At 38.5% G+C, this 13610-nt stretch overlaps 1 protein-coding gene across 5 annotated transcripts in view; it reads left to right on the plus strand.

The window, feature by feature from the left end:
• Positions 1 to 6834, plus strand: part of LOC140118900 (uncharacterized) — a 34910-nt gene extending 28076 nt beyond the window's left edge. For all 5 annotated transcript variants that reach the window (XM_072137340.1, XM_072137337.1, XM_072137338.1 and 2 more), the window contains 5 exons: positions 754 to 800; positions 884 to 1090; positions 3085 to 3288; positions 4011 to 4163; positions 6330 to 6834. In XM_072137340.1, coding sequence (XP_071993441.1) covers positions 754 to 800; positions 884 to 1090; positions 3085 to 3288; positions 4011 to 4163; positions 6330 to 6503 — 785 coding nt within the window. In that variant the 3' untranslated portion in view covers positions 6504 to 6834. The remainder of the gene's footprint in view (positions 1 to 753; positions 801 to 883; positions 1091 to 3084; positions 3289 to 4010; positions 4164 to 6329) is intronic.
• The last annotated feature ends 6776 nt before the right edge of the window (positions 6835 to 13610 follow it).

A 13610-nucleotide genomic window follows, 5' to 3' on the forward strand; every position in this document is an offset into this window, starting at 1 on the left:
TTGACTGGTTCCACATTTATTTCTGGGTAATTTTATAAAAATGGCCTCCCTGCGACCCATTGGTCAAGACAGAACACTTGTGTGTATATAAAAATGTTATCTTTATTTATTCTCTTTAAAATTATAATGTGAATAACACTACAAAAAATAGATTTTTTTAAAAAAATCTACAATCACCAGAACCTAGAGTGACCAATACACATATATTATATTAGTAGCCTGAGTGGTGTGTATTGTGGTATTTCACTTTATACAGTCTCAACTTTATCTTGCAACAAGATGTAGAAGGTGAGTATGTAAATTTTTTTTTTTTTTTATGTACTCTTGTATAAACCGAGGTGGCATTTTTCAGCACATTGTCTGTAACATCCTGGCATTTTCATTGTTATAATAAGGTTTTATTTTTTTATTTTGCTACTAGCAAAACTTTAAATATTAATAATACTGACCAGCAGAATCATTTTAGTTTGTTTGTTTTTTTTTTGTTTTTTTTAATATTGTATGAGGATCTGCATAAATGGTTTAATTAAAAATGTCTTGTGAAAGTTCAGTATGGAAAACCAGTGTTTCGTTCTGAAAGCCCAAACAGCACTGAAGAGAGTGAGCATGGTTATTTTTACTGTCACAACATGCTGTCCAAAGATTACCAGCTGAGTATGCAACAACTTATGGCAAATTTTATGACTGTTGATTTTCACTGAAAACAAATAAAGATATTGGAAAAAGTGCCATTTTATCTTCTTTCCGTTGTAGTGAACCATAATCCTGTTCGCACTATTGTAACGCCAGGCGTAAGTGAGGTAAGACGTTTTACTAACTTTCCATCTTAATTTTCACTACAGTTATTTTCATGATTATAAGAAGTATTTTACTTGTATTAAAGGACGAAAGTGAAACGCAATCAAAATCGAAAAGCTCTGAACTACAAGTCAAGTCAGAATTTGCAAAACCATCACAGGATATTACAGAGCTAGAGGGTTTTAAGAAAGAAGATGTGATGGTAGAAATCACAACCCCACCAAATGAACATAAAGATGAAGCAATTTCTGCCTGTGACTTAAAGATGGAGATCACAGAATCCAGCAAAGAGGTATGTAATGGAATTGTCTGTGTAGTATTTGTTTTTAGTTCTGACTAACTTCACAATAAAGTGTCTAATCTGGAAATCATCCTAAAAATACACCACATTTTTGCAGTTGTTAACGCATAATAACCGTTTTAAACAACTGAGGAAAAAAAGCTCATTCCTCGTATTTATTTCCATATACACTGCACTAGGAGCACAACACATTCAATTGCATTTTCAGTCATGTTTTGAAACCGCAAGCCTTTTTAAACTGTTTTTGACCTTTTTTTTTCTGGTTATCTTAACTGATAAACAGGTTCTAAGCAGCCAAACGCATGGTAAACGGCCAAAAAACAGATGCTCTAAAACGGACCAAAAGCTCCACGTGTGGCATCGCCCTTAGGCAATATGACCTAATATGACCTAATATGTTTTGATATATTCAAATTATATTCTATGGTGCTTGGCAAGCAATACATCGGTCCAACTCCAAAGTATGAGAAATATCCATAACCATTATGCTTCTCCATGTTTTGCATTCTTCACAGTGTACTGTGGCTTGAATTCAGTAGCTATGAGTTGTCTAACTAAACAGTCTGTGGCCATTAGACTCAGTGGAGGGCATAAGTTTGATGCTTTGTAATATGTTAATTATACAAAAATGGTGCAGAGTGTTGTTGCCACTTAGAGCAAGGTTTCTTATCTTTTACCCTCCTAATGTGGGTATGGCTTATGGTTCCTGACAGGTTCAATACATTTATATTGATTTTAGACCTGTTTTTGGTACAATTATTGGCACATATTTAGACAGTCAAAAACAGGTCTATAATCCTTTCCTGGATTTGGAGTGTTTTGTGTGCCAATTTAAATCATTCTGGCCTATTTTTTTTTCCCCTCCCCAATCAACTACCTCATGAAATATATGGCTTATACTTAATGTCTGAAACGCCCAATTTTCTCAATGAGCAAGGTCTAAAACTAGCAGGTATGGAATTTGCCCTCCTTTTTAAGTCTCCATACAGGGTTAATGTTTTGCCGACTCTTGCTGACACTGATGATGGCTGTTAAACATTTAAATACCATGTGCTTTTGCGGTACAAGACATTTTATGCCTTCAATTCCTCTTTTTTTGTTCACCCAGTGCATATATATATATATATATATATATATATATATATATATATGTATATATATATGTATATATATATGTATATATATATGTATATATATATGTGTATATATATGTGTATATATATATGTATATATATATATATATATATATATATGTATATGTATATATATGTGTATGGAAGGAGCTAGAAAAAAAGGTTACAGACCGCTAGGAAATTCTGTAATTATCTATTCTTTTAAGAAACTGAAACAAAAACTTCGTCATAATATTCCAAAAATGGATGTCAAGATATCTAAGGGGGTCAAAAATACCTGCTGTACAAAATTTTTTTTTTTAAGTTTTGCCATCTTCTGGTGCTAATAACTTTTTTTTTTTTATACTTTGTTATACGGAGCCATGGGTGGTGTCATTTTTTGCGACATTTGAGAATGTGCAGCAAAGACTTACCGGCTATGGAGAGGGCTCAGCCCGTGAACCATCTCCATGCAGTGGGACCCGCCGCCCGCCGGGAATAGACGGTGGGTGGTCGTGAACCAGTTAATGACATAATTATGCCTATTTTCTGGGTGTCATTGCCAGGGCAACTCCAGCACATCCTTGTGCTTCTAGTTTTTTTTAAAAATGGTTCTCTAAGGTTTATAAATTCATTCATACTAACATACATACTTAGATGTGTAATGATAAATTTAATTACAAATTGGTAGATTTATTGTCTGGGGTTTCAGAAAAGAGCCTGTTGTCAGCAGGGATACTTTAAACAAAATAGGGACTTTTCTGCCAGGTAACTTTTTCTTTGGCTAGTAAAACTTATGGAATACAATAATATTTCACTATTTATTAGACTGTTTGATTTGCGTTGCAGTGTTAATCAGTTATGATTCTTTAGGACGCTCTTTCAAGTGAGCAAGCTACAAAGACAGAAGAACTTTATACAAGTGTGAATCCTGGAAAAAGAGCCCATTCGGAGGAGAAAGATGTTGGCATTGGTGCGCAACAAAGAGATGAAGAATTATTTGTGGGAAAGAGAATGCACAGCAACCAGGATAAAGATGAACACCGCCTGGAAAAGACTCTTCAGATCCCTTTATTGGTATTTATCCCTAAATTTGCTTTACTTTAAAATGTGATTTTGCTCTAAGATTTATCCTAGTTTGAAAAAAATAAAAATTTTCAAAGTAGATATTACGCTTTTTAAATTTGAAGAAAAACAGTTTACTGGATTTACAAATTAACTTGGAAGTCAGGAATCAGATTATCAGATAAGGTTATATTCACACTCTCGTATGGGGGATGTGTGTGTATGTGTATATATGTATGTATATATATATATATATATACGGCTGATGTGTATACAGCCTATATACGTCCCCCGTAGCCGGCAATAGGCGCAGGGCGCCGTACGGGTGTGAGCCTTACCGTTCCGTAGCCCATGGAAAGATGGGACATGTCCTATCTTTCGCCAAAATACGACGCGTGTGGCATATATTCCTACGGAGATTGGTGGGGGTGAGCGGCGCTCCCCCCGGCGCGGCTACATGTCAGTGTGAATGCAGCCTTTCACCTTTTTCCTCCAGTGATAGTGGACGTGGCATTTTATTATTGTTCATACTGGTGCTTTAAATCTCTGCAGCCAGACGCATGCTCTAAGAACCATTTTAAATAACATTTTACCTTTACTCAGAAGTGTGTTATGGGGGGGCGGGGGGGGGGCTGGTTTGATTTTTTTTTTTTTTTTTTTTTTTTTTTTTTTCCTCCTCCTCGAAATTTCTAGATTGTAAATGGGACCAATACTGTATGTTCATTGTATTACAGGGCTGTTGGGGAGATACAGCATCAGAGTCTAACATATCTGCCAGCACCAGTGAGCAAGAGCACTTGGGGTCAGCTGTAAATTGTAAACTACCTGAAACTGCACGAGAACTGCGTACAGCTTTCATCTTGGCAAGAAAAGAACAGCTTGAAGGGGTGAGTCTCCTTTAAATTAAATAAATCAACCATTAATAGTACCCTATAAAGTCAACCCACTGCTACCAACTTGCTTTTACTGTGAAAGCAGTCACCCAGAACCCTGGAAGGTGGGGGGTCCAAAGACTCAATTTTTGAGGGTGAAAAGAATTGCTTGAGTAGCACTGTTTACCAACAGGAGGCATGCAAACTTGAGGATAGCTTCCAAGCCTGTCAGAAATGTAGGACAAGGCTCGTCAGGCATAAGTCAGGTTGTAGACCTGAATATTTTGATCCATTCTTTTAGCATGTTCAACCTCTGCCCTAAATTTTTACCAACTGTGTTTCTGTATAAATGTATGATTCATAATTGATTTGATTCAGTGCTTTTTTTAGTATACAGTATGTACACTATTCTATTAATAATAAATTTGGGGGGGTTTATTATAAAAGCTTTGTTGGGAGCGTCACATAATTAGAATATTGTACAGTGTAACAATGAATACAGATGAATAAAAGCTTTGTGTACATATAAGCTTTCTGAATAAATGAGAAGCAAAAGTACATCTGTATTACAATAGTTAAGGCGTAGGGGGACATAACGGAGAGGAGAGATATAAAGGGGATGAGTCTCTTAATTATATTTATCATACGGAAAAATGCCTAACCTCTAATGTTCTTAATAGCTAAGAGTTGGGGCGGGTTTAAAGATAGAGAGGGAAAGAAGGTCTATTGACAAGGCCTGGGTGTAATGGTCAGAGATGACTGTTTAGATAACCCACTATTCTATTATTAACCCCTTTAAGTACTTGACCCTTTTTAGTTTTTGTGTTTCCACTTTTCAATCCCCACATTCAAAAATCTATAACTAGAGGGCAGTGTAAGGGCTTGTTTTCTGCGTAATAAATTGTGCTTTGCAGTGACTGTATTTAATATTCTAGTCTTTCCATAAAGAGCCGACCCGGCATCAGATACACGGGTGCTGGCTGCAATTAACAGCCGACACCCCAGTGTAACACCTGCGATCGTAAAGGGCTCCAATGGCGGGCGTGTCCGCGGCATTTATACTGCCTTCTAGGGGTCTCTCCCCCACAATCGCCCCTCCACGCCATCTTCGATACCAGGATCCCAGGGCTGCCTGCCAGCAGTGCCTGTTAGATGGAGTGTGTGACGTCATCGGAGCCGTTTTGGGGGCGCCTATCGTTGCTATGGCATCTCTGGGGTCCGATCGGATCCCCAGAGATGCCTGCAGGCACTGCCAGTAAGATGGCAGTTAATATATTTCCTGTTTTAAGATGAGAAACTGCACCTAAAAGCTTCTCAAAATAGATTATCATGTAGTTTTAACTGCAACATGTGATTGCAACCTAGCAGTTAGAGCCGATAACCTCCCCTGAGGACATCAGAATAAGCAGCTCGGCCACGTAGTACTGTGTGACCCTGGAGGCTGCGTCCACATGTGGCGTTTACATTTCGTTTTGAAATGCAATACAGCGGCTGAGAAGGTGAGAAAATTGTGTTTACAGCTTAATGCATGGTTTGTTAACATAGAGTTAATGTTTGTAAATGTTCACAGCTATGTACTTGGTCAGATCTCCTCAGCTCTTATATTACATTTCAAAACGCAATGTAAACGCCATGTGTGGACGCAGCCATAGAGTATTGCACGTCAAGCTGTCCTAGTATTGAACCGTTTTCACCATGAAAGTATTGATTTATTGATATACATTTGGATTCATCAGTGAACCCTAGTAGGTACAATTTTCATCAATTATGTGATTTTTAGAGGTGATTGGACATGCATGATTTTATTTAAGGGTATTGGTGTAAAGAGGGTCTGAATGCATATGCATCTACAAGGGTATCTACAACCAGGATGAAGGACTGTATGCAAATGAGCCTGAGAGGTTCCAGGCTCCATAGGTGTCATTTTAATACAGTATTTCATCTTTGCAGTAGATGTCCTTTAAGTTTGGGTCTGTTCTGTTTTAAAATGAAGAAAAGTACGTGAGCATGCATACTTTTCCAATCCACTTTATGGGATGGTGACAACTGCAGGGAATGCTGATTACAAACTCGCATATTCTCAGATATGAAAAATATGTTCCTATTTCTCATATGCAGATGCCTACTTTTGTCAGTCATGTGGCTTTTTATTGCCCTTTCACCACTATTCTTTCTTTCCAGGCCTTTGCTCAAGACTGCAAGACTTTTGCATTTGTTGCCAGTACATTACTTAAAAAGGACCCATCTATTGAGGCTGCAGTGACAAGCGCCCTGCACTCCAGCTTACAGGAGATGGCAGGACTATGTGTGCAAGAACTACATAACTTCATAGACCGCTATGACTCTGGCATGTGAAGAGCAAGTATTATTTCTGACACTTTAGAGTAATCCTCTCCTCCATTTCTTCTTGGTCCTTTTCCAACGTGTTTAAGCTCTCCTGTTGACTGACTGGGTTTGATTGCGTGTTCCGTTCTGTGAAATAAACAGTGTTTTTTTTATGTTTTTTCTAAGAATTATGAAATCTTCAATTGATAAATAACCCTGATGTTACAGTCAAGAGACTTGGGTGGGACAATCAAGTGGACTGGTCCTGTCTAAAGCGCCCCATATTTAATAGCAGAGTTGTGTTTCTTGTTATACAGAGATGATCTCAAGTCATTTACATTAAATCATTGACGCACATCAAGCTGCTGTGTATGGAGCAAATTCCAGTGAGTTGCACCTGGAGGTTTTTCTTTTATATTGCTATTATTTTTCTGTTGCTAGGTTAAATTTTTGAGATGCTTACTTTTTTCACAGGCAACACATAAACTTCCTATTTCTCCTGTAAAGATCACTTCTGACATTGCTTTGATGCAGCATTAGAGACAATAGCCCTACAACACTGCTCACATTTTTACCAATGAATGCCACACAGATTATGTAGGTAAATAACAGTATATAAAGGGTAATTCCCATCTCCAACATGGCTGTCTTGTGGAAACCGTGTAGCAAAATGAGCTATACTGTTATCACAACTACTGAACGATGTCGCTCGTTCCAGTACGCTAATTCCGTTATACTATTCAGCTATTCACTTTTATGGGAACAGCCCAGCACAGCCATGTACAATGATTCTGCAGATTTCAACCACCTAAGAGTCTGCTAATCTCATGGGAATTGCCCTTCAAAGTTGCAGATTAAAAAAAAAAGTCACTTCCATATTCGCCATAGATCTTGACATGATAAAAGGGACACCATTTGAGCAAGCGTGAAAGCTGTTGTCAGAAAAGTATTTTATGACAAAGCTACAGTATTTAACAAAAGTATGTGCCAACCTCATATTTTGGGAAATATATTTTCTCGGATCAATTCCAAAATATAACATTTTCATAAAATGTAGAACAAAAAATATACAGTGTACATTTGGTGGGGCCTCAACATAAATTCACACAACCATTAATAGATAAATTGCTGACAAAATAAAAGTGACGACACCAATTGCATATGACCAAATTTTTTCCAAAGTGTCTATTTTGCATAACTGCATTAACACTCTTGGGCATTGAGTTCACTACAGCGTCACAGGTTGCTCCTGGAATCTTCTTTCACTGAACACTGCTTTCTTCCTAATAAATCAAAATTTGACTGAAACGCCATTATTTATGGAGACTTTAATGAGTTTGAATCGCTTCTGAGAATTCAATATATGTGTTCTGTATTATTGTTTCTATATTCTCATGGGATTGGAAACAAATCTGTGCTAGGGTGTGCTATCAGATGAGACTTAGCAGAGCTGGCGGATGTTGGAGGAATGGATGCTCCGTACCTTTGATGCCCCACAGTAACTCAAATGGGGACAAGCTTGTCAAGTTCAGCACCTTTGGCCTCAGTTTCTTTAGCAAAGCATGGGTCATCAGTTTCAAAGGGAGGGGATCATACTTTTCAGTATGTCACACTACTGTACATGTTTAAATTTGTGGTTCCATCAGTAAACTGTAGCTCTCAACAGCCAGCAACACTCATGCAGCCACAAACCTGACACTCCAACCACCATGCTCAACTATAGGCAAGACACACTTGTGTCTGTACTTCTCACCTGGTTGTTATCACACACGGCTGACACTGTCTGAACCAAATCATTTTATTGTGCTCTTGTCAGATTTTAGTTAATTGTTACAGCAACACATGTCCTTGGTCTACCTGTCTTCAGAAATTTTTTGTGGTCTTTCTTGTGCATCAACTTTAGAAGAGGCTTTCTTCTGGTACGACAGACGTGCAGACAAATTCATACAATGTGTGATGTATAGTCTGAGCACTGACAACCTGACCCTTTGTAGATATAATGCTGAGCATGTGCCATCTTTGTGTGCAGTAACCATTTTACTTCCAGAGAGTTCTTTGCCAAGAGGTGCATTGTTGATCTTCTATGGCCAGTATGAGACTGTACGAGCAATAACAGCAAATTTAACACACTTGCTCCTCTTGCACACCTGAGACTTTATAACACTGAGGGTGTGTTCTCATGTTCCCCTTGCATTGTGTTTGTTTACATTGTTTATATGCAAAACATGTGGTAATTACCAATCACATGGGTCACCAGGGAAGAAAAATTGAACATTTTTTTTTTACTCATTCAAGTTGACAGTGGTTTATATGTTATCTTTTAGGTATGTGGAAGTGAGCGCAACAATTTCAATGTGCAACACGTTCTTTTGCAGTAGATTATGAAAGAGGAGTATTTGTCTGAACATGTTCTTGGGCATGGTAGATGAAAAAAGAGCCAAACTATTGAATGACACTTTTTTTTTTAACTGTCCATAAACAGGAATATCACATGGCTGATGAAAATATAATTATAATGTAAATGCTTTAATGCATATAAACAGTTTATGCCAGGAAAAAGTGCAGCGCTGTCTCAATTCCACTAAAATAGACAAATCATCAGGCCCCCAATAGCATACACTCCCTAAGTACTGCAGGAATTAAGTACCATTATAGAAAGACCTTTATTTTTAATATTTGAATATTCCTTAAAGGAAAATTGATGGTACAATACTACTACTCACATGTGTGTTTTTTCATCTTCTTTGTGAATCCGGTAATATCCTGAACCTGAATTTCACCTAAATCAGCTTTTACAATTTTGCTTATTAGCTGTAGGGTCTCTAGCTTATGTCATCTCACCCCTTCTATGTTTTAATATATATACGCCACACACTCTTGGAGGGTCTGCCTGTAATGCAGACAGCGTGTGACTTCTTTTGGCCATCTGCAAATATTGCGCTTGGGTGTCAGAATATCCTTTCTGCGGCTGCAGCACCAATTACTGTGTGATCCTAACGAGCTGTGAACCTGTGTAACATCACATGACCACGGACAGATTTTAATGCCCCAAGCTGTAAACACTGAGGGCGCAATCACACGTTGCGTTTTGACCTGCGTTTTCATTGCGTTTGAAACGTGTATACAACAGCTGAGGAGGGGTGACTTGCCTAATTACATCACTGTTAACATTTCCATTTACAAAACGCATCATAAACGCTATATTAACGCATGCGTTAACAACGGGTTAACACATGTGTTTTGTTAACGCATGTGTTAACATTGCGTTTACAAACGGTAATGTAATTAGGCAAATCACCTCTCATCAGCTGTTGTATATGCGTTTCAAACGCAATGAAAACGCGACCAAAACGCAACGTGTGAACGCACCCTGAGGCTTTATATTGAATAACAGCAAGCAGAGATCTAGAAAACCATGAGGAACTGATGCAGAAAGGTATATTGGAAAATGGTATAATATTACACAAAAAAAAAACACTTATCTGCTCAACTTGACAATTGACAAGTGTGGTGCTAATGATAAAAAAGGGTGAAAAAAAATCCAAAACTACTGAGTTCATTAGACATCAGCTTTGTAGGATTTATTTTAGATACCACTGGATCAAAAACTTATATGATGGATTTGGTGGACCAACATCTTATTTTCTATCTCATCTACTCATGCTATGAAATAGATGATCCTGAGTCTCCAGATTTACCTTAAAACAAGACAATTACACTAAGCACACAGCAGACTGGCTAAGGGGCAACTATCTGAATGTATTTGTATATATATCCCAATTATTTTATATATATGCCACTCACAAAAATTGAGGAAATTTGTTTTTTGGTTCAGATTTATGGAAACCATAAAAGGTTCATGCTACGGTGAAATTAATTTAAATAAAATTTATTGAAACTATGGTGAACAAAGAAAGTCAATATCTCATTAACTTGACCTTGAGCATCAATTACAGTTTAACAGCAACGTCACGTGCTAATCCCAAGTTGGCGATTTATCTTTTGAGACTTTGGATCCCACAATTCTTGAAGGGGGGCCAACAAGACATTGAGGTTCTGGGCTACAGAATTACAATCTGCATGTTCATGAAGAGGCACTCTGACTAGATTATTCAAATAGTGTGGGCTCTTACCTGTACCAGTGGACATCCAATTTCATGCCTTTCTGTGACTCTCACAGTCTCTCTCTTTTGCAACCTGCTGAGGACCCTCTGTGATACTCTTAACTCAGAGACCACTTCTGCCTGGGAACATCCTGCTTGAATCCTAGTAATGGTGAGGTACAGTTTACCATTAGTTAAGTGGTGGTTTAACTGGTTCATGCTCTGTGTCCGTATATTGGACGCTGAGCACAGTGACTTGGCGCCCAGTGTCTGATATATCGGATGCAGAGATGATGCCGGCTCAGCTCAAGATCGGAGCTGGGCCAGCATCGGAATACACTGGACGTCAGCTGCAGCCAATAGCTGACATCCCTGTGTAACACCCGCGGAGTGGGCTCTGATCGCGGGTGTTTAACCCGTTAAATGTTGTCGGCGCGGCCTCTTTATTTAACATGCTTGACAGGGGTCTTTCCCCAATGATCATCCTCCTTGTGCCGTTTTCGAGGGGCGCCAATCGCTGTCATGGCAGCCCCAAAGTCCGATCAGGACCCCAGGGCTGTCCACAGGAAGTGCCTATAACAGTGATGGCGAACCTTTTTAGAGGCCGAGTGCCAAAACTGTAACCCAATAATCTGCTTATTTATCGCGAGGTGCCAACCAAAAATTAAAGCAGTAACTTATTGCTCCCTGTTCAACAACTTTCAATCATATTGGCCTCCTGAGGACAGCAACACAGTAGAAAGATGAAAAATTTTCATCATTTTAGCTTCTTTCCAGTATCCCCCTGTTCATAGAGAATCCTGTGGCACGCAGGAGGTCCTCCAAAAATAATTTGACCCTGTCTAATTCTCCCTCTTCCTACAGTCCCAAGTAGCAAAGTCAGTATCAAAATATGACTGAAAGCAGCATCTTTTAAGCTGCTTGGAACTGCAGGAAGATTCTTTGAGTCTTGTCTGGTGTGCTGGGGCGATGGCCCGAGTGCCCACAGAAAGGGCTCTGAGTGCCGCCTCTGGCACCCGTGCCATAGGTTCGCCACCACTGGCCTATAAGATGCTGTCTGTGACGGCATCTTAACCCCTTAATGACTTGGCCTTTTTTAGTTTTTTCTTTTCCATTTTTCACTCACCAACTTCAAAAATCTATAACTTTTTTTATTTTTCCACATAAAGAGCTGTGTTATGGCTTATTTTCTGCGAAACAAATTGCACTTCATAGTGACGGTATTTAATATTCCATGCCGTGTACTGGGAAGCGGGAAAAAAAATCCAAATTCAGTGAAAATGGTGAAAAAGCACATTTGCGACGTGTTCTTGTGGGCTTGGATTTTACAGCTTTCACTCTGCGTCCCAAATGACATATCTAATTTATTCTTTGGGTCGGTACGATCACGTGGATACCAAATTTGTATAGGTTTTATAATGTTTTCATACATTTAAAAAAATTAAAACCTGTACAAAATATTTTTTTTTTTAATTTTGCCATCTTCTGGCGCCAATAACTTTTTCATACTCTGGTGTACGGAGCTGTGCGTTTTCATTGCTATAATTTTTGGGACTGTGCGACCTTTTGATCACTTTTTATGAATTTTTTTATATTTTTCAAAATGGGAAAAAAATGCCATTTTTGACTTTTGGACGCTATTTTCTGTTACGGGGTTAAACGCTGTGAAAAACCGTTATTATATTTTGATAGATCAGGCATTTTCAGATGCGGCGATACCTAATGTGTTTATGATTTTTACTGTTTATTTATATCAGTTCTAGAGAAAGGGGGTGATTTGAATTTTTTGTTTTTATTATAAATTTTTTTTAAAATTTTTTTTTTTTTACTTTTACTATTTTTCAGACTCCCTAGGGTACTCTAACCCTAGGTAGTCTGATTCATCCTATCATATACTGCCATACTACTTTATGGCAGTATATGTGGATTTTACTCACCATGCATTACAATGTGCAATTAGCACATAGAAACTAAAAACAGAGGGTGTGGGTCCCCTTAGAACTAACATGGGGGTCATGGTGGAAGGAGATGAGGAAAGGGCCAATCTACTGAATGTCGCCTTCTCAACTGTCTTTGCCCAGGAAAATCCCCTGGTGGAAGACACAATGAGGAATAATGTTAATTCTTTTTATAATGTCAATAGTTTAACCCAGGAAGAGGTACGGCGCCGCCTCGCAACCGCTAAGATAGATAAATCACCTGGGCCAGATGGCATACACCCCCGGGTTCTGCATGAATTATGTACGGTGATAGACAGACCGTTATTTTTAATATTTGAAGATTCACTTAGGACTGGTTATGTTCCACAGGAATGGCGCATAGCAAATGTGGTACCAATATACAAAAAAGGATCAAATAGCGATCCTGGAAACTACAGACCCGTGAGTCTAACTGCTGTGGTGGGGAAAATATTTGAGGGGTTTATCAGAGATGCTATCCTGGAGTATCTCACTGTGCACAACCTTATAACCCAGCGTCAGCATGGGTTTATGAGAGATCGGTCCTGTCAGACTAATCTGAACTACGAGGAGGTAAGTTCAAGACTGGATCTGGGGGACGCTGTGGATGTTGTATATCTGGACTTCTCAAAGGCATTTGACACCGTGCCACATAAAAGGTTGGTATATAAAATGAGACTGCTGGGAATAGGAGAAAATCTGTGTATTTGGGTAAGTAATTGGCTTAGTGATAGAAAACAGAGGGTCGTCATTAATGGCACCTTCTCAGATTGGGTTGATGTTACCAGTGGAGTGCCACAGGGGTCAGTATTGGGGCCACTTCTTTTTAATATTTTTATTAATGACCTTGTAGTGGGTTTACACAGTCAAGTTTCAATATTTGCAGATGATACTAAGCTGTGTAAAGTAATAAATACTGAGGTCGATAGTCTAGCATTACAGAGGGATTTGTGGAAGCTTGAGGAGTGGGCAGAGAAATGGTTGGTGAGGTTTAATGTAGATAAATGTAAAGTTATGCACTTGGGCCATGGAAACAAAAAGTATAATTATGTTCTAAACGGTCAATTACTTAGTAA

This window comes from Engystomops pustulosus, chromosome 2 (genome assembly GCF_040894005.1).
Source record: "Engystomops pustulosus chromosome 2, aEngPut4.maternal, whole genome shotgun sequence".
Taxonomy (NCBI): domain Eukaryota; kingdom Metazoa; phylum Chordata; class Amphibia; order Anura; family Leptodactylidae; genus Engystomops; species Engystomops pustulosus.